Genomic DNA, 22,203 nt, shown 5'->3' with positions numbered 1-22,203 from the left:
AGGCAGCATTGCCTCCCACACACACTGACAGTTTTAACTGCTGTATCAGCTCCAGGTTAACCATACAGCTAATCCAGTATGACTATGAGAAGTACAGTGATACGCAGGCCAGCATATCCCTGGAATATGGAAAGACTGTCCCCTACGTAAGCTTTCCTGTTGCATGCTCAGTGCCATACAAAGTCAAGCTCTTCCAAACGCTGTCCAGCTACTGAAGTCACATTCACCCTTGCTGTGTTCAGGAGGCATCTCCATTGATCTGAATAATGTTTTTCTAGAGTCACTAGCTGCAGACTGAATTGTCTTTTCAATTGGGGTATGGGGTTTTGTGGGTAATATCCCATTTTTTTTCCTAGTGAGTCCTTAAAGCATGCTTCTGATTGGTGCAGGAATGCAAAGTGACATCTCTTTTCCAGGCACAAGCATACGTTTAAATTTGATAGCTGAAAAACTTGCAAATCAAGGTTGATGATTATGGTTAGCTCTGGGAGAAATGTTGTGTTCTATTGATGATAAACATTGGAAATTAGTATTAAAGTAGTGAATATCTGGATCATGACATTGCATAGTTTTGAGAAGAATGACTGATCTTGCTGAAACATCCTACTTTCAGGGTTTTCTGACTTCTGTATTTTCTAAAAAACGGAGAGGTTCTACTTTTGTTGCAAGGCCAGTTGTGCTCCAGAAACTTCCATCTCTCCCCTCGGAGAGTGCTCAGTTTCTATTACATTTCCAGTCCTTCAAGAGCTTAATTAAAATGAGTTGTATTTATCTATCTGTGAAGCATTAACACAGAAGAGGTAATGTCGTATCAGGAGTCACACTGTTCCATTGTTCTTAGTGGTTGTAATTGCAGTCTGAGCAGTGAGATCTGAGTGGTGCGATATGGAGAGCAAAGAGGAATGGATGTTTTGAGTATACTGCTCTAGGCCACTAAGATGATCAGAGGGCTGGAGCACCTCTCCTATGAGGAAAGGTTGAGGGAACCGGGATAGCTTAGCTTGGAGAAGAGAAAGCTCTGGGGAGACCTCCTTGTGGCCTTCCAGTACTTGAAGGGAGCATATAAACAGGAAAGGGAACGGCTGTTTATGAGGGTGGAAAGTGATAGGACAAGGGGGAATGGTTTTAAACTGAGGCAGGAGAGATTCAGGTTAGATTTTAGGAGGAAGTTTTTCACACAGAGGGTGGTGACACACTGGAACAGGTTTCCCAAGGAGGTTGTGGATGCCCCATCCCTGGATGCATTCAAGGCCAGGCTGGATGTGGCTCTGGGCTTCCTGGTCTGGTGGTTGGTGACCCTGCACATAGCAGGGGGTTGAAACTCAATGATCACTGTGGTTCTTTTCAACCCAGGCCATTCTATGATTCTATGATTCTGTGAATTTTCAGAAAGACATAGTACAGTGCAAAAGCTGCCCTGGTTTGAGGGAGATTTATTTACTTTCATGGAAGAGACTTCATTTTTGAGGAAGTCCATAGCCAATTTTATAGGTGTATGTTGAAAACAAATGTTCGTCTCCTTCTCACCCTCTTCCTTTTTTTTTTTTTTTTTTTTTAATATTCCACTTTTATTGTGAGCTACATGATTACTGCAGAAACATCCTCACAACAGCCTTTCATAGCAGCTCTGCAAGGAAAAAGTCATACAGAATGCTTTGTTATTAGCTCTATGCCATTCAGATAATCACGTAAACATTATTTTTAGTAACTCCAAGTTAAAGAATGAATCTTGGAAGGTTATTAAAATTACTCATGTTTAAAAGTTAAACAACTTTAAAATGTAAATCAGTATGATAATTTTGAGGCTAAGGTATAAGTTACTCTGCAGATAAGCAAAAAAGGAACTTCTCATATGTATTTGAAGAGTTCAAATGTCACGTTGTGGTTGCAAACATGTCTTTGTGAAACACTGTTTTAAAAAAGTTAAACATTATGTTGGCTAAATTGTAAGAAATGAGCCAGTGTTGACCATGGTAAGGAGTATGGGGACATAGTCATTAGGCAAGGATGGTTTAGTTTTAGCATTATCAGTTAGAAATACTGAAGTTGAGTGGAATATTTTATTACATGAAAACATCTGTAACCAATATATCCCTTGGGAAGCTTACGTGACCTGTGATCTGTTCAGAAAAAAATGTTTCAGTTTTATGAGTCTGTTCAAAAGAAACTGTGCACAGCAGGTCATGGCTAAATGAGCAGGGAAAGGCCTCTCTCCCATCTCATACCTCTTGGAAATTTCTGGGAGCTGCAGGAATGTGTCTGCTTTCCAGGCTGGACTTCTTGAAATCCTAGTCCTTTGGCCCAGAAAAAGGGCTGGAAAATGAGCACAGTCCCATGCCTTGCACCCTATTGGTGCCATTTTAAGTACAGTTATCCTTGCTATAAGGTATTCTACAGCTAATTTAGTCATGGTGGGGTTCATATCAAGAGGTATGATGCATATTCTATTAGATCCAACTTTGTCGGCGATACAGGAACAAATAGCACCTGAACTGTATTTCTCTGGCCTTGTTGTGCACTTTTTCATAGCTGCTTTTTTTCTTCTTCTCTCCTTCATTGAAATCAGAATATGCCACCCAACTTACATTTGCAGTTCAGTCACCACAAGTGCAGACTTTCATAGTGCTTTGGCAGTAAAGCAAAGTACACAGCTGCCGAGGCTGTCAGTCAGGTCCCAGGCACTTTTGGAGCTGGGAAGACGAGTGGATAGACTGCCTGAGACTGACAGCCCATTAGGTACCCGACCTGCTTAAATGGCTATTGCCTTCTGTAAAATGGGGATTAATGCTTCCAATTGTTCCCTTAGTTCAGAGGTGAAAGGAGCAGATATGTGGCTGGTTACACAGCTTTGCAGTGGGATGCTGTATTATGTAGTAAGGGTGGATTATGGGCAGCTTCATAATGTTGTATTTCTGCAGAAAGGAACTACTGAGCAAAACTGCAGCTTCTTTACAGAGAGGGATAAAAAGCCAGATTCACCAAAGATCTCATTGCGCTATAATGCTCCATAATTAGAGGCAAAAATACTTGTTTCCAATTACTTTGGTTTCTGCCTACACCCAGCAATCAAAATTGGCCAGGACATGATCTTAGGCTATACAGGCATGTTCCAAAACATAAAACAAGCGGTGCTTTTTCAGCATAAGCTACAAAATAAAGAGGTTTCGTGTCAAGAGGACGGTTGCATTGCCTTCCTGGCATCACTTCCAGTTCACACTTCCTACAGGAAGCTGTGCAGCTACCACGGCCTGAATGCAGTGGAGCAGAGTGCATCTTTCAGTCAAAAAAAACCTTTTTTTTTTTTTTTTTCTCCTTAAAGGCAACTGAGCTCTTGCTGCTTTTTAACAGTCTGCCTTGTTTCGTGAAAATTTCTGTCACCATGTAAAAGCAGAGAAAATCTTTACAAGTACATGAAGCATATCTGCATGCTCACTCTGTCCATAGTAATAACATTATGCCCAGGACTGGACACTGTGAAACCACGTGTAATTTTTGTCCAAAAGTCAATTTGATATTCTGTCTAAGAGGTATTTAAAATGTGTGCTATTGGGCTGGTGGCAGTGCATGTTGGTGGGAGACAGAGAAATGGAAAGTGAAAGAGACTTTTGACCCAGCAAGCAAGGATGCTATTTGGAAGGGAGGTTATTTCCAGCAAGGAAAATCCTAAACTTACAGTACCCTATAAAAGTATTTCCCACTCTGCGAAGTGAATTCCTGTGAAATGACATTTCTCCCTTTCTGTAAGGTGTGATATGATTGTGAAAAAGAGGGGAGTAAAACCATCTGCCTCTCAGGATTTACCTTTTTTTTTAAGAATCAAAAAATGGTTGAGTTTGGAAGGAACCTCTGGAGGTCATCTGGTTCTGCAGGGCACCCCTGCTCAAACAAAGCCACTGAGTGCAGCTGGCCCACAACCACCTCCAGATGGCTTTAGCTCACACTGTGGGCTGGAGCTCTGATTCTCCAAGAGTGTCCAGTCTGTGCCCTGTGGTGCGTGGAGCAGATAGCCCAGGTAGGCAGCAGCAAACAAACTGCTTCTGTAAGGCCCATAACTGCTTTTGTATTAACTGAGAGGCAGGGCCGTTAGCCATAAAACAAAACTAGGCTACTGGTAGTCTTCTGGGAATCCCAGGTAGGATATTTATGTTTTCAAGGTAATAAGTATTTTAAAGTCAAGTCACAAGTGAGACAGGAGTGAGGAGATGTCCGAAGTTGCGTCAGTCTGGAATGGGCTGCTGGGCTTATCATTGTAATATGTGGACCCACAGTTGCCCTCAGAAGCAACGATGAGTTTCATGGCTACATGTTACGCATGTACAAGGCAGACCCAGGAAAGAAAGGCTGTGTGCAGCACAGTTGGCTAAGCCTTGTTTGCATTGTTTATCATAAAGTCACATCATTTATCATCTCTGACTGGAAAGGGTTTCAGTCTTACAACCAGAGCACAGGCAATGTCTAGAAATGGGACAGCTTGTTTTGTCTAGCTTTCTGAGTCCGCTGGTGTCAGAAAGTAGAAAGTTCAAGTCTGACATTACTGGCTGCACATCCTGTTTTAGCCAGTTAGGACATAGAGAAGGGTGTGGGGAAAAGCACGGAGGGGCAGGGCTGAGAAGGAGAAAAAGGAAGGAGAAGGTGTCTTGTGTGTTGAGGGGAAGCAGGTCAGCCTCCCATTTGGAGCGGAAACGTGATGCGAAGTCAGTGTTTTCACAGTGTAAAAATAGCTACCCTGTTGCCTCAAGCAAAGGAGTTGGTAACAGCATGTGAGAAACTCTTTGATAAAACACCTACCTCATTTCTTAACTTTTGCACTGCAATTCAGGGTTCAAAGGTGATGCATATTCTCCTGATACTGCTACTTTTTAAATCTCTGAGCCCTCTTGAGAATGGAAAAGAAATATAAGTCCCACTTTTCTTTTGAAGTGATGCAGAGATTTAGCCGGAGAGAAATGGTTAAGTAGAATGAAAGCAGGGCAGTATCAGACTGGCGACATGACATGTCTTGCTTGTGTTTTACCCAAGCAATTCTCACTTATTCCAACCCAAGTAACTGAGTTAAGAAATGCAGTAAATTAAATCAGTTTTTAATTGTACAGCAGTTAATGATTTACACTGTTCTTAAGATGATGTTGACATCATCTTATTTCACTGCAGTGCCATTTAACAAGAGGTGAGTAGTCTTGGTAATCCCCAGGAAATCTGTGTGTTGTTTATCAAAGCGCACTGTTTTAGAGAATAAACGTACTTTGCCAAGGGACCTGTGGAATGTCAGACTTGAAAAATGCTCTTAATGTCAGAGAGGAAGAAGCATGTGAGTGTTTGGAAAAATGCACGCCTCCATAGGATGCACATAGAGGCACTCAGCCAACCAGTGATGTTTTGCTTCCAGGAATGGGAGGCTGGTAGGGCCAGCCACTTTCCTGCATGTTGCTCCTGGGTCTGAAGACAGTGGTCTCTGAGAAGGACCCGACTTCTTGTTTCTGACGACATGTTTTGCCCCTTACCTCTGGCTATCAAGTGTAAGAAGCAGCTCTGCTTTTTTTTTTTCCCTCTGTTGCTGTTTCTTCCAAACTGTCAAAACTGTGGCTTTAAATTTGTTCCAAACCTAATTTTGTTGGATTTTTTTCCCCTTGCAAACTTTCAACTTAGTGATTATAAATGTATAAGGATCTACTTGAGCTCTACAATCCAATTCTATTAATGACTTTTCCTTTGTGCTACTTGGCACATGAGGTGAACAAATGACAAGCTGTATTAATGATTCACTAGCCAATGAATTTCTTTCACTGTAACACAGTTTAGGGTTTGAATAAACTAATTGATTTTAATCTTAACATTCAAAGTGATTTTAATTCATAAGTTAAATGTAGTTGTTTTGGGAAGTTCTTTACTCCTGTTCTGGGCAGCTGGTTCTTGAAAACAAAATCTAGGAATTATTTAACTTCAAAAGCATGGACTTATTTTTCTGTAGCTGGTATTAAGTGAAATTAACAAATGAAAGGTGAGGGATTTTCTTTGGATGAAAGGTTAATTAAGTCCAAATCCAATTGTGTTCTAATCTAAAATTAAACATGAAAAAAAAAAAAATAACATGAAGTAGAGGCGGGGAGCCTTTCACACTTCACTGTGATTCAGGAAGAAGGAGAGAGACTCTAGTGCCAAAGCAATCAAATCTTTTATCTCAAGAGTTATTTTCAGTGGGGCACACTGGCCTTGTTTTCCGTCCTCCCCTGTTTGGATAGAGTTGGGGGAATATGTTGGATATGGTTGTAATAAAGATTTCAGTACCAGGTGGCTACTGACCTTTAAAGCAGACTACCACTTTGAGTCACAGCAGAAGAAATTAAGGTTTGTCAGTTCAAATAAGAAGCTGGTTTACCGTGAATTGTCAGAAATCTCTTTACTTCCTATGCTTCAGCTAGTGTTGAAACCTTTAATCACTCTGTGTGGTTGTCAAATAGTTTTACAGTGGATGAGAGTTTTTAACATCAACATTATGAACAAGCACAGTGGGGCTGTCAGGCTCATGGTGGCTGAGAGGCGACACCACGATTTTCTCTGTAACCCAGGGAGAGGGACCTGAGATGGACACGGTGTAAGAGCAAGTACTTCTAAACACCAGAGTAACACTGACCTCCAAATACGTCCAAGCACTGGCTTGGACAGGTCACTGGTAGCAGGGGTGGAGCCAACCTTCAGCCTCTTCCTGCTGGCCCAGGGAGCGGCCCAAGGAGCCCAGCTCCTGGTTCTACACAGGGCTCTACAGAGCAGAGATTGGCGCTGCCCCTCCACTCCCATCATGTACAGTTAGCTCTTTGGGTTGCCAGGGCACACTGCTGGCTCATGTTCAACTTGATGTCAACCACAACCCCCAGATCCTGTTCTGCAGGGTGGCATGGCAAACCATGGATACTACTGAGAGAAGTTCTTCCCCCATTGTGTCTACGCATGGAGGGAAGAGCACACCAAAAAGGAATGGAGCTCCTGGTATGTTGTAGTGACAACGGTGGCCGTGGCAAGGGGGGAGCTGCCTGGTGAGGGCTTCCAGACGGCCCCACAAGGGGTTTCAGGGAAGTTCTCAGCACTTCGTGGAGCCAGTTTCAACAGCTTTAATTACATCTGTGGTTTGGATCCCTTTGGTTGGCCATTAAAATTCATTTCACAAAGAGTTGTATTGAAAGGAGCGAGGAATATTTGTGGCCACTGTGGATTTCCTCCAGGCCTACAGGAAGAGTAAATTAGTTACTGAAAATTTGACAGTTTATCCCACATGCTTAACTCTTTCCAATCTGGAAGCTGCTTTTTCATAGATAAGTGACTTTAAAAGGAAACAATATAACATGTCTGACTCTTCTTTTCACCCTTCTCTTTACGGTAGGGCTGTAATTGCAAAAACAGCAAGGAATGGTTTGTTTGAACAGGAAGTGTGGGAACTTCCTTTATAAATACTGTCTTTCCCTTCGTGTGGAACCAAACCTGGTTTCCTCACTTTGTTGAAAAAAGTGCTTAGATTCAACAAGCAACACTTTTTCCTGTAGTTTGTGCTCTTTCTTCTAAGCCTGGAAGAAAGAAGTTCTGTAGAAAAGGAGCAGATTATTAGCCTTGAAATGACTGCAATTGGTGAGTTGAGCCGTCGCATCAGCTGGCTGCTTGCTGCTTGCATTCCCTGTGTGCTGGCAGCTGACCTGCATTGGCACTCTGCAAGCCCATTTGTTCTTTGGAGTTATTGGTTGTGCACAGAAGCATTGGGCAAGTTAAGGTCCTGCCCAGGGGGGGGGGGGGGGGAGGGGAAGGGGATGAAATCAGGGTTTTCAGTCTGTGCTTATAGAGCCCGCTGTGACTTGCTCCACGAGATATGGTAGTATCAGTCTGAGCTCAGCTCATATCTCAGTTTGGAATGGTTCCTTTTAGAAAAAAAAAAAAGAAAATATATCTTTCGTAGTGAAGTCGAAACAACAAGCTTACCCTCTTCCTGCAGTCCAGCAATCTCTTTGAGCTCTTTGCAGAGTAGCAAGCTGCAGATCTACAGACTGGATGTCCCAGGGGGCCTTGCATCTGCCCTGGCACAGCACCTTGGGGACAGGAGCTCTGAAGGCTTCCTCAAAGCCAGGTAGGTTAAGCTTGCAGAGTAGGTAGCAAGTTGTAGCCAGGCAGGCAAAACTCTACTGAGCTCATTTTCATGTTTATTTTCTTTAAGATCAGAACAGTAACAGAGAATATGTGCTTCTTGCGGATGCAGGACAGCTGGCCTGGCTTGCTGACTTAAATAGGTGCAGATGATGGGAATCAAGGCAGGGGGTCTGGTTCCCAGCTCTGAAGGCCTTCAGATCAGGAAGAGAGCTCACAGAGGAAGCAGGGGGGGCTCAGAAGTATCTGGCTGATTCCCTGAGAGGCTCTGAAGATGGAGAAGAGCCCTTGTGCTTGATTTGAAGGAGGGCAGTGTTCTTGTAATGCTGATAATTAGGCAGTGTTGCTTTGTTCCTTCATTTTGATGGACAAATGAGACATCCCTGGTATTTAAACCTGGATTGCTCTCATGCTTGCTGATCTGGCTGGCAAGAGGCAAGTGTTGTATTAATGAGAAGGTTCTGTGTTTTACACATTCCTCACATTTCTCTCTTCTTTCTTTATGGGAAAGGTGAAATTTTCATTAAGTTTCAAAGCAGGTTTTGTGACAATTTCTTTTTTTGTGCTTTTGAAAGCAAACAAAAGATATGAAACGTGCAATGTGGCATGCTATCCCAAGAGAAATCAAGTCAAGAAGACACCTAAAAATTCAATCAGTCTTTTTGTTGGGGCTCTGGCAAAGGCCTGCCTGGCTCACCACGCCAGCCAAAGCCCTGCAGTGCTCAGGATGCACTCTCAATCCTTTTAGGCCTTTCCATTTTGTTTCCACGTTATCCTTTGCTGGTTTTTCCTTATGTCACTTACTCTCTCTCATCCATGTCATGTTTCCCATTTAATGGTTTTTCCTTCTTTTTACGTACCTTTTTCACTTCACATTTTTTCCTCCCCCTCTTTCCACTCCCAGTGTCATGTCTGTTTATTTTCCAATGAGGCAGGCTGTGTTTCATAATTTAGGGAGTAAACAGTCAAATTCTTGTGCAAGCCCTTCCACTGACTGTGTGATTAAGGGACTGTAGGACTGGAGCAGAACGTGTCAGTTGCACAGAGAAAGGTAGAAGCCTGCTAGTGAAGCCAATTTTAAAACAGTCTTAATTACGTTAGTGGTTTGGATCCCTTTGGTTGACTATTATAATGTGTATTTCTAAAGCGAGGTGTGCAGCAGTGGCATTGTATAAGTAATAAAGAATTTCAAGAGCTTTACATAAAAGACTTTATAGAGGTAATATATTACTTCCATTCGAGAGAAATGGAGGGCATTTTAAAATTAGTTTTACTCCCACCGTGTGTTTAAAAAATCTTCCTTTTCCTTTTGTTTAACATCCTCTGCAAGTCTGGGCTTGTTTGAGGCTCCCAGGATCCAATTTCATGTGGTATCCTATTTCAAATCCAGGCCAGAGCAGATCGATAGAAAATCAGTACTCTGAGAAATAAAACTGCCTGTGGAATGCCTTCTGCTCCATGAAGACGAAGGGTGGATGTAATACCACAGACACTGATTTTCTTTTCTGAGGTGGGAGGCTCTGATGCAGTGTCCGTGAATGTCTCACAATTTACCTTGATTGAACAGTAATGATCATTGGGCAATTTGGGTGATTTTTTTGTGTTCTGCAGTTTGCAGTTAACAGCTGTGTTTTGTGAAGGGGAGGCTGGGGGAAGATTGTTGCTGGGGTTGTTTTAAGCCAGAGCAGCAGCTGTAGAATATTTTATGGCAAGAGCAACGCTACCTGTAAGTCTGCACACAGCTTGAATACCACAAAATTCCTGATACTTCTTGTCAGTGAAATACTGGTATTTTGAAATGATGGAGCTATTTCAGTACTTCAACAACTTAGGTGAATGCAAGCTAGTCCATTAACTGCTCTGCGTTTTTAATGTTCTTTACAGTCAGCTCAAAAATAGATGGCAATCTGCTTCATTTTTCAATACAGCTCCCTCTGCTTCCTCTTTTCCCTGTCCAAAGAGGGGAAAAAAATAGGATTATCAGAGAATTGAGAACAGAGGAGAACAGCAGTATCATTTTTGGACTTTGAGGGAATAGAAAAGTGAAGGGGAAACTAAACTTGTGAGCTTTGGGAAATTTTCAGTGTGTAGCCATGCCTGTTGAATTCCTGGTGTTGAATTCCTGGGAAAACTAACAGTAAGCTTTGTTCTGCTGGGAGGTAGTGGCTGTCTGCTCTGGGTGATGTTAGTGGCCTGGGGAGCACCTCGCGCTGATGGGAGAGCCTCAGTGCGAGAGGGAAGGCCGCACACACAGGCCCTGTGCTGGCAGCCTGCCCAGCGCACTGAGCCTTGCCCTGAGGGCTGTCAGTTCCATGTCCTCACGTTTTGAAAGCAGTGATGGCCAAATTCAGCCACAAAAGTAACAGTAACCACAAGGAGGGTCTGAACTTACTTACGCTGTGCCCCTTGGACAATAATGGCTCGTCTGTCTGGGACCTGGAGCATAGTGTCCTCTTCAAGGGCAGATGCACAGAAATGTGTTTCAACTGAGCAAGGCTATAACTAAATCCACTGTGTGACAGGGGACGTGCAAGTGGCTCCTGTCTTTAGTACGCGGATTGCATGTGTAGCCTTTTTCTGTGTGAAACAATATGAACTTATTAAAGCTTATGTATGTGTGCAGACACACATACACGAGCTAGTCTGGACAGGAATTCTGGCCTTACAGGAACTTTTACTTGCTTCAGCGACCATAGGATTTCACCTTTGGTCTTCAGATTAGTACATGTTTTGTAAACTATGTGGTGATTAACCTTCAGCTAGAATATGAAGCCTATGGCAAGTGTTTACTTAAGAGTTAGAGGTTTGATTCCTGCTCTCAGGCAGACTATATTGCTTGGTATGAGTTATAAATGAAAAATCTGTCTCGGGAATTTTCAGATAAGTCCATTCTGGTCTCCTGACAGACATGGAGAAAGCAGATCACTCAAAGAAAAGGCAAAGGAGAAGACTGTTGGAAGTCTGTGTGTGGTTATCTTAAGAACTGAAAAGGCCCTGCGAAGCAACTGAAAAGAGGATCTTTACTGTCTCTGTTTGTGCAGAGTGTATCAGAGTAAAGGCATTGATTATTTTTTCATGAGCTTCTAATTATTGTTTTTTAAGCCAGAGGCCACAAAATTAACAAGTCATTATTTTGTTACATGAAGAGGATATTCACTTTAACAAATTAGATTCCCGACATGAGCACCTGGGATGCTTCTCTAGCCAATAGTAAGAGAAAGAAGCCCACTTCAAGCTGCCTTCTGAAGAGCTTGCCTTTTTCCTTTGGCTGTATTGAGAGCAGAAAAACTAACAGGTTTGATTAGATGCTGACTCCGGACAATGTAAGCATCCTGTCCCGGGATATGAAGTTGCTTTTCATGGTATTCATTTTGCAACAGTTTGCCAAATGGCATTGAAAAGTCAAGGACATAGACTGTAATGTTTATGATTTTGTATCACCTTTACTCCACAGTACACAAGCTGGAGAGCTTAAAAAACAGCAAGACAAAAAATACCAACCTAAAAGTATGAATATCTCTAATCTGCATTGATCTTTCTAACAAGTAGATTCTCTGGCTTTGCATACAGTGTTGAGCTTGTCACATAGACAAGCCAGAGTCAGTGTAGGTATGTTTAAACTAAACACAGCTTGGAGTTCATCAAATTTGCTAAGTTTCATTTTCATGATGAAAAAAATATGCAGCTATTACTGTGTTAAAAATCTACCTCTCCTGCTACCCTCAGGTAAATCATACAGTTCGTACAGTTGCCATTACTGTTCAGCATGCTTTTCATGGTATCAGTTTGGGACAACAAGTTTATTTGCAACTAAAAAAAAGCACTAGTGAATTACACGGGCCATCCCAAATATGTGCCTTTTTTTCTTTTGCATTACATTCTCACTACCAGGCATCTTGTTTATGTCTCACAGCTGAGGATATCTCTAAAATAGTTTTTTAGGCTTAAAAGTTATTCCTACTATTTGTGGTATCCTTATTCTTGTTATGTTACCGAGCTAAGTATGCTGCTGGAAGATGAAGAAGTTGAGGTTTAGGAATGTCTTCAGTAGCTTTTGAGAAACTGGAATTGCTTCTCTGTTGCTGTGCATTGGATGAAACTGTTATCAAAGAGACCAGACCACTTGATGAGTATCAGGTTCTGGTGGATCACCATTAGGTGCTTACTCCACACTGGTTAGAGTGATTCTTGCCCTCCGTGAGTGACAAGGTAGGGTATAATTTTGCCCAGTATCAGTTTTAAGGTTTTGATAAGTAACAATCTGAAGAGGCTGGAAAGCGTATACCTCACCACTCCTTCATTGATAATTGCTTCTGTTCTTGGCCCTAATATGTGAGATACTGGAGATCAACCAGTTCATGGGATAATGTTCTTGCTATTTGATCTTTGCAGTGAAATACTGTTCAAGGAGCAGGTAGGCTTTCTAGACTGATCAGAAAGGACAACAGAGAAAGTGGCTAGTGCATTTAATTCTGTAGTCAAAAAGTCTCCGTGGAAAAGTCTATAAAGACATGAGGTATGTAGTCTCCATATACTGAAGTGAAGGATATTCAGAAAGGCTAAAGGAGCACAAATTCTTGGTTTTCAGTATAGAGTTATGCTGTTTTTTTTTTTCTTGTATTATATCTGTAAAACTCAGATTTTGATCTGAGACTTTTAACTTAAATGTTAAGAACATAAAACTCCAGCATGTGTGCTTTTTTCTTTTTTTCTTTTTTTTTCTTTCTTTGCCCTGCAAACTACAGGAAGAGAAAAATGAAAGGGCTGAGTGAGAGTGGTGGTTCTTTTGAGGTACATCCAGCAATATTAAACACTTCCATCATCATGTTAATATTCTGTGAATTTTTGCAGAGGAGATCAGGGCCTTTTCATAGCACATAAATTTGTGGACAAAAGGACGTGAGACTGACTGAAAACCAAAGCAAAAGAGTTTAAACTGTATTATGTGTAAGCGTACTGAAAGCAGAGCTATGTGAAGCAGCTTCAAGGAAATGATGATTCAGAACCTTAGGTAGCCAAGTGGAGGAGATAGAAAGGAAGACAGTGATTACTTTGGAGATTCTATGCTGAAAGTGAAGCCAGTGTCTCTGAGGTCAAAGAGGCGTAGAGAGCAGGAAGGGAATGACCAGGAACAACGTAAAGTAGGGGGCTGAAGGTAAGGAGAGATGCGGAATTAGCTGAGCGTTGTAGCGTAGTAGTATGTTAGTTAATTAGTAATGTAAATACTATAATGTTTGGGGTCTTAAGCTGACATTTAATAACAGCCTAAAGTTTTTAATAGTAAATTCTACATCCTATTTCCATATGGATGTGATCTCAGTGTTGTGACAAAATGAAACGTGAAGATCCATTTTCAAAATTAAGCTCAAAACAGAAACACTGAAAGTGTTACCCTATACGCTCAGAACTATCGGGTGCACCATGCTTGTTAGCTAAACAGCCAAATAAATGTCCCGTGGGTGTATGAATGCCTATATAAAAAGCATTTACTCAATATGTTATGTATAACTGAAACTCAAGGGAGCAAGGTCTGTGTCTGGGAACCGGATAGCACAACTTTCTGTCCCTGACCCCATGTGTGCCCTTTCTAACAAACCAACAAAAAACCTCCCTCAAAGAAATTTGGATTTTTTTTTTTTCTTTCTCCAAAGCTCTAGAAGCAAACAAGCAAAAATAGCACTTAAAGCATTTTTTTTACTTACAACAGCACTGGCTGCTCAATCAGACGAGTGCTGTATTTGTTCCTTTCAGTGTTCAGAAAGCCACTGTCCCTCCAGGAGATGCTGCATTGGAGCTGCACTCAAAATGTAAACATAGCTGTTCAACCTGAGCTTACCATGCTTTTGAAGTGACAGTACCTATGACATTCAACCTAGATAGAGAGGCACAGTTGCAAGATGAGGAACAGGGTGCTTGCAGGATAGGGAGATTGTATGCAGCTGTGCTGGGTTATTTACATGTCCTGACAGTCTTAGCTAGGTTACATGTCTGTGGTGTTCTTTGTCCCTTTGTCCTAGTGGAGTCTTCTGATTTGAAAGTCAGAAATTGTTTCATGTGAGAAGGTAGGAGCAGTTAAATGCATTCAGATTGGGATGGGACAGGAAAAGAGCTAAATGTGGTCTAATGGCACTCATTTCTCTATTGTTCTCTGGGGGTTATGGAGGGAGAGGATGCTCCAAAGAGTAGTTTGAAGACTGACTCCTTCTCTAGAAGATGATCCATAGTAAAACCCTCTCTCCTGAGCAAGTGCAGAGAGAAGGGACAACATGGCCCCCTGAGATCCCTTCCATCCTCTGCTGTTCTATCAATATCAACTTTGTTAGACTGAAGGTAGCTTGTGTGAGCGTCTCCTCACCCCACACTTGCTCTGTTTGTGCTCCTGATTGTTATCAGCTTTAAAGAAAACCTCTCTGTGTCCTCTAGGTACTTCTGACTTTCAGTCAGCCTGCAAGAATTTCCAGCTTAAAGATTTCCGATAGGAATGTGTATTTTAATTCCTGTAGTTCAGGCACTCACTTTGGCCTGGCCACCTGGCCAACTCATGCCATGAAAGATGTATTCCTTGCAGTGACAACGTGCTCAGTGTAAGATACTGAAAAAGAGCTGTTGTGCTACAAGCAGAAGTTGAAAGGAAAAAAACTAAACAAAACCAGGAAGCTTTGTGGCAGATGGTACCACTGACGTCCACCCAAACCTAGCCAAAGCAGCATGCCGGCTAAGAGCGGAGCAACCTGGAAAATCTGATGACTCAGTTTGAGTAAGTAGGGAGACACTGAGTAAGATTTCTGGCTTGTGTCCCAGGCCTATTATGAAAAAGGATCTGTATGTTATAGCGTAGAAAATTGAGTACAGTTGGGTGGCATCATTCTCTGGCACAGCTAGTTACCAACCATAGACTAAAATGTTAAGTGTACACATGTGAGAACTGACGCATACACAGTCTGATTGCTCCCTTCCAGTTCCTCAGTTGTGGTTGAGCCTGTTTTCCCAATAAGTAAAGTTTAGCAGGATGTGTACTTTTGTTACTGGGGGCATTACTGGCTGGATGCAACTGTGAAAGCTCAGGATCTGATTCCTTTTCCAAGCTTAGCCAAATTTCAGTTTAGAGGCACTTCAGTTGTTGCAACTGCAAAGCTGAGATGTGAGCCAACTGTTCAAGAAATGCCTACATCACTGTTCTGTAATGCTTGCAAAAAACTTCTAAAGGAGAGAGATGCAAAGAGATGTACAAAGAGAACTTCCCAGCTGGATGAAATCTTGTTTCCTTGTTGACTTACCTCCACTTCCTCCCTTCTTGACAGTTTTTGAAAAGGTCATGCTCTTTCATACCCCTTGCTCGTCCTTTTACTTCTGTATTTTCTTTTCCTTTCTGTGCATATGTTGCACCAGGTTATTGCCTTTGTTAGTAAGGCATAGAAAGCAATCTGTGTTTCCCTTTGGCCTAAATCCAAGACTCTTGCCTGTCTCATGGGTTGGCCACTTTACTTAAGCCTTCCCTCCCTTGCTGTCTCTAAGGTCCAGTCCAAACCTCCTCTTTACATTTAGGTTCTGTCATCCAGGTGATGTCCAAGTACCTCACTCTGCTCTTCTCCCGTGTCTCTCTCTTCCGTTCTTTATGAAAAAAGATAAATCCTGACCTGAAATCTTCATCCTGATATTGTTTACTTCTCCATCTTCACCTCATGCTTCTGGTAGAAGATCCCTTCACCTTCTCTCTACATCTGTCTGACCACTATCCTTGTTTCACTTCGCTCTGTTTTACATACCTGCCTCAGCCCTCTCTTCCTAGTACAGCCACTCAGCCTTCTGGGCTGGAAAGCACTTCCAATGGAACACCCAAATATTGAAGCTAACAGCACTCACCATGGCTTTACATCTCACGGTTTTGCTGAGTACCTTTGTGAGCATGCAGGTTCCTCAGACTGCTTTTCATTGGGACCTCGGCTGCTTCTGAGCAATTTGTATTGTCAGGAGGAGATGAATGTATGGAGTCCTAAAGAATGTGTTACCACAGCAACTAGATATGGGGAATGCAAACAAGAAATTAAGTCCCATGGAATATTAATGAAATAAGCACGCTTTAGTACTGGGCAGCCTCAGGGAACGTGAAGAGGAAAATAAAAGTCCTGCTGAGGTTTATTTCCTACCTCCCCAGGGAGCCAGTGTCAGGCAAGTGTCAAAGTCAGCTTCAGCTGGCACTGAGATGAGATGGCTTGGAGTTGAGGTGGTGGATTTTGCTGAATGTTTGGGACTTTGCTTCATGCTCGACTTCCATTTGATGATCTTCTAGTGCCTGCATTGGCATTTGCTGTGAACTGCTTGAGTGGGCATCATATTCTTTACAAAAATGTACTGATACATATCTGTATGTAAGAACCAGGTTGGGGCATTCAGCACTCACTGCATGGATTGATGTGGGTAATCTTTGAGGACAGTTGTCATCTTCATATTAAAGTCTGGATTAATACTCTTTTTTAATCACTTTTTGGCATATGCAGTAATGTTAAATGGTATCAGATGGTATTTTATCCTTCCCTAGAGGAACAGGCACTGTTTCTCTTCTATTCTTAAATGTTTGATCGTGGGAGGTGCTGAGTGCTGCCATTGATAAGAGCATGTTCAAGCTCTCACTAGAAGAGTGCCAAGTCGTACAATACCCCATCTGTAATGCCAGGCATTTTTTTTCTGGTAATACATCAGCTGAGCTCTCAGTTCTGTAGTAATTAGTTGTACATTTGTGAGCAACTGTCCGTCTGATTTATAATCTCAGTAGCTTCTGAAATGCAGAACATTACCCCATTTAGCCTCAGGATTGAAAGTTATGGTGTGCTAAAACTGTGTTTAAAATGTAATAAAATTGACTATATATAAACAAATTATAAGTTTATGGAACACTATAGATGATCTTAAATCAATATTTCAAAGTTCATAAATTTAAGATGATTGAGCATCGCTTAATGAATATGGATATTGTTTTAATCACTGTCTTATTTTTAATTTTATTTAGTAAGAAGATTAAACGCTGTCCTGGAAAATAACCTGACTGTAGTGAGGAAGACATAGTAGAAAAGTGAATGTAAGTATTTCAGAGCATGCAGCTGGCAATTATTTAAATTTGCAAGTCATTGATATTGATGCTTTTGTTATTGACAAATTGATGTACCTAAAATACCACTTAACATAATACTTTCTCTATTATGAGAATGCTGGATCTGAACATTGTACACGTCTGTCTGATGGATGAAGTGTCTTTGTGTTTTTAAATACGGGTCTGTAGGCAAGGTGTGCCTAAATGCTATTAACTGGGCAATGTCCAAAGGTATTTGTGTGCTTATGAACTGCTTGAAGGAAAAATGTCAACATGAAGTTGTCACTAAATGCCCATAGAAGAAAAAAAACCAACAAACACAACCTCAAAGGGGTCCTTAAGTTCTGTAACACAGACACATTTGCCACTTCCAGAAGACTTTAGTCTAACTTGGAATAATGCATCCACTATACAGTATTTTTCTGTGTACTTGCCCCAAATGTGTGAGCTGATAGTAGAAGATTGCACTGTGGATTGGCGATTCAATTTGGGATGAAATACAGCGGCTGCAAGTTGCAGGCTAAGTGCATCATTGCTCACTTGAGGTCACTTTTTCAAACCTGGAGTCAATAGTTCTCTAACAATAAGAGCTTTGGTTCGTTTTCTAGACCCTTTTGAAACTGTTACTTTGCTCTTGAATACCCCATTATTTTTCTTAAAGCCATTGCTTTTCCTAACTGTATTTCATAATAATCTGAGCTCTGTAACTGCGTGTGGGCATATGTACGTATGTATTTGTGTGCGAAGCAAAGACCTGTCTCTGGAAGTCATACCCCAGGAGGTTTCGAGTCTCTTGTGTGCAGAGCAGGGATAGTCATACACTTCTAGCTGCCACAGATTTGTTTCAGTATTTTTTTGTATTACATTTTTCCCACGATCTCACCTTCCATTTCCCAGAGCTTGCCTGATGAGTTTGGAAGCAGTCAACTAAATCTTTCCAAATGCTGGATAAAGTACAGAATTCATGACTTAGATGTCAAGCAGGATGATGATCCTCTTTTAAATGTCTAACATGCTGGAACAGTTTTAATTCTAGGCTTTGGATTTTTGTAAACTTGTCCTCTGAAGTTATAAACTGACTAATAGCACCAAAATAGAGCTGCTACAGGAACATAGCAAAATGCTATCTGTTCTATAAAGTTGTCTGCTGATTCTGAGTTGTCTGAAATACAGATCCCACAGTTTGACAACATTGTGCCTAAGGTAGGGATTTACAGACTAGACTGTGCATTGGCTCTGTACATCCCTAGTACCTGGCCCAGCTTGAAATGAGTATATGCTTATTAGATATAAAATTAAGTCTTTAAAACATACCAGTGGAAATTAAACAAATCAAAACAAACAACAAATAACTAATTATAGCTTTAGGATCTCTAGAGTGTTCTAGCCCATGGAACACCTTGATCAATTCCATGTGTGTGTGATGAGTTCTGTCTTTGTAGAAGTTTCCCTATGGTTACTCTCACATTATAGTTACCAACTCAGTTTTCAACTGTTTTACCTGGGAAACTTGGGGAAATGTTACCATGAGTTCCCTCAGCATTACTTAACAAACAGGATAGAAAGGCTGTCTTATTTGTGTTTTTTTTAAATGCTTATTTAGCAGCAGACAGCCATTTGAGTATAAGTTGAATTCTAAACATAACTGCTCTGTGAAAATATTGTTTAATATGTGTGCATATGTGAAAACAAGTAAAATATGTGAACTAAAGTTCTGTTTCAGACAGTTCAGTAGTAATAGACAACATAGATGATGTGATTACTGCCTGGCCACGAAACTGGCAGAGGAATAAACCCATCCATGCAGAGAGTTGAATACTTTGTCCTTGATGTAAAAATAGATATGATCTCCAGTAGATCTTATTTTTCTGATATTTTAATTTTGTAGAAGTGTAGACTGAGTTCCTAATTGAAGAACTTCTATCTGATCTGGCTGTTGCAATTATCAGACATGAAAATTAGAGTTTTGTCCTTCTGAACTCCAGTAACTTTCAAACGTCAGTTGGTTATTGAAAATGAAATCTTGAACTTGGATTTGAAGTACATTTAGCAGAATAGCTGGCAAGATTTGGGCTTTGTTTACCCATGAAGCCAAAAAGTGGAATAAACTTTCAGAAACGGTCTCTTCCCCATTCTTTTCCAAAAAACTTCCAGACTGATTTATCACAGAGCTGAAAGCCAAAGCGGATATACTGGAGGAATCTGGGCAATGTTGTTTTGCTTTGTTTCTTCACCTGGTGAAGAGGAGAGAGAAGATAAGGAGCGATCATATTGTTGTTGTTGTTTTAATTAGCAAGGAAAGGCTGGGAAAAATGTATAATGGACTGGAGGGGATGATAAGCTGATAACTGTATCATATTATGCTAGTAATACATCATAATAACCTTGAGGCAATGAATGAAAGCAGAAGGAAGTGGAGGTGCACATGAGGGAACTGGGAGCAGGCACGGTCAAGTAGAGCACAGGTAGGAAGGTGCACAGGGTGGGGGTAGAAGAACACCCAGTCCTCATTAGATACCAAAATTAGCTTCTTGCTACGTGTCTTGTAATCTGAGATTCCTGGAAGAAGTCTTTAACATAACACTGAGAGAGTTTTGTTCTCCGTTCTCAATGGTAGTTACTATGCAAAATGTGTGCACCAGCACCAAAAATAGCCCAGTTCTAACACACTTCTGAAGGGTGAGGACCACGTCATGTCATGTGCTTGCACTAAGCTCTGCTTCCTGGCAGGCAGGTTCTTTCTGGAAAGTCTACAGAGATGCTTTTAGCCTTATCTGTTTATAAAAGAGTTGCTTAAAAAGAATGACCATCCTCCAAATGTCCACCTTCATTCAGGATCCAGCTGGGGATTGTAAAACTAATTGTCGTTCATAAGAACTTGGCTACTCTGTCATGAAAACTAAATAATTCTAGGCAGCCCTTGGATAGCATGGTAAATAAGGCATAGAGCCATGTTGGATAATGAGGAGAAAAATAAATATTGAAGAGTCACTAGTTCATTAAGTAATGTCTGTACTGTGCATGAAATGAGGCAAGGGAACTGTGCAAAAAGCCTCTTACCATAGGGACTATCATAAAGGGTTCACATAAGGAACTTTACTTCTAGAATTTTCCTGCTTTTAGAATTTAGCTTTGTTACCATTACATTCCTAAGTTATTTTATGTAGCAAAATTTGAGTGACCTCAATCAGGCTGAGCCCCCAGAATCACCTGGGAGACCCCCTTTTAGATCCATGGGACAGAAGCTACTGAAGTGCTGGGTAACAATTGTTCAATACCACCTGTGTCTGGTGGGCACCAGATGAGAATGAGACGTGCATATTGCAACGTGCTCTCACAGAAGTTTTGCTGGTGCCACCCCAAAACCCAAGCCTCTAAACAGAGTTTGAGGGAAGTACACAGGATTTACACCTGTCTTCGTGCTTTTGCCTTCTGACATCTATCCCAGGACGTGTTGCCTGTGGCTTTTTCTTTCTCTGTGGCAATATTGTCTTTGTGTTGCCTGGTTGACAGTAAGGAAATTACTGAGGATGAAGGAGAGAGGATCTCCCAGTGCTGCCACCACTCGTAGCCTGTGACACCAGGTCAGGCTGGAACCATCAGCAGCAGGAAAGCCCCGTATAATGATCTCTCTGGGGTGTGCAAAGGAGCACATCTGGAGATTTATGCTCCTACTTTCCCATATGCTATCAAGTACAGTCTTTTCTTTCCCTCTAATATGGTTTTATATTCAGTGGGCTATTTAAGGCCAAACGTCACACCTTTGCTCCTAGATCTTTGTAACAAGGGTGCCCACGAAGGACATCCTGCCCTCATTATCGAGCATGGGGAGGCTGGCAGTGAGGCAGCTCTGGCAGCAAGCCTCTGCTCACTGTCTCTAACAGCATCCTACACAGGTGACTCGTGGAACAAAAGAATCACACAGCTTTGGGCGTGCTTCATGTCACTGACTATAGATGAAATTGGAATACTGTTTTGCCCATATGTTGGCACTTGCCCCCTGTGGAGAAATGAAGCTATGCTTTACCAGTAATTGCAGTGCTTGAGTATCTGTGGTGCATTATGAACTTCTCGTACGTGTCCTTGTGACCTGCGCTGTAGGAAATACCAGTAGGTGAGCTATAAAGGGGGTTTTTGTTACGGGGAGTTCCCCTTCTCCTTGTGTTCAGGAACATCTGATTTCAGGCTGCGGGCCTGGCTACGAGGCCCGTAGGAAAACAGATTCCTGCAACAAAATGCAGACAACTTCTCACGCCTCTGATTCTCCAAAATTATCTCCCAGGGAATATGTAGAAAAACAAACAGCGGATTCTTTACTATTTTAGGAGAGGGATGGAAATAAGTTCAGCTCCAATACATTAGCTTTTTTAAGTGCAAAATGACCCTTGCTTAATCAATACTTGGCACTTTAAAGATCAAAGTGTCAGTATTAGCTGATTCTCACAACGCACTGTCAGGTAAGTAAAAATTATGTCCATTTCCAGCCCAGGAAGTTAACATAATGCCTAGCATCACATTTTCACAATTGCTGCCTACTTAACTTACCCACACAACTAGTCCAGTTCTCAGAGGCTCTGCGTATTCTTGTAGTTATCCTATAATATTCACACTTGTGAATCTGAATGCAAGTATTTTGGTACTGACGCGTGGATCTGGGAGCTGAACCTGAGGGACGTGCTTTTTCCAAACTTGAGCACCCCTAGAAATTCTGGAGCTGGATGCTGTGTGTTTCCAGGTGCCAGGCTGGTTGGCCTCAGGCCCCTGCACTGCCCAGGTTTAAGGCAAGGAGGTTGTACGGTTATCAGTGGAACTGCAAAATACTTGAGGTTATAGAAGGGTTTGGGAGAGTCAGTCTAATGAATTTGTTTTGGAGGAAAAGTGTTTAGAAAGCAAGAGGGTGCTTAAAGTGCAAATAAAAGTTGCATGTGATGGCATTAAGGTTTTTACATCCTGCTGTTGCTTCCATTAGAAATGCAGGTTACCTTGTTATG

General features: G+C 41.6%; 1 protein-coding gene across 28 annotated transcripts in view; it reads left to right on the top strand.

The window, feature by feature from the left end:
* Positions 1–22,203, top strand: part of PLXNB2 (plexin B2) — a 251,026-nt gene that overhangs the window by 118,650 nt on the left and 110,173 nt on the right. For 27 of the 28 annotated variants that reach the window (XM_040672252.2, XM_040672406.2, XM_040672271.2 and 24 more), the window contains one exon: positions 17,132–17,200. In XM_040672252.2, coding sequence (XP_040528186.1) covers positions 17,199–17,200 — 2 coding nt within the window. In that variant the 5' untranslated portion in view covers positions 17,132–17,198. Of the gene's footprint in view, positions 1–7,978; positions 8,108–17,131; positions 17,201–22,203 lie in introns of those variants that run through there. The other variant, XM_040672430.2, reaches the window with a different exon arrangement.

The sequence above is a fragment of the Gallus gallus genome, chromosome 1 (assembly GCF_016699485.2).
Source record: "Gallus gallus isolate bGalGal1 chromosome 1, bGalGal1.mat.broiler.GRCg7b, whole genome shotgun sequence".
Classification (NCBI taxonomy): domain Eukaryota; kingdom Metazoa; phylum Chordata; class Aves; order Galliformes; family Phasianidae; genus Gallus; species Gallus gallus.
Note: the sequence above shows the minus strand (reverse complement) of the source record. Positions and strands in the feature narration are given on the sequence as shown.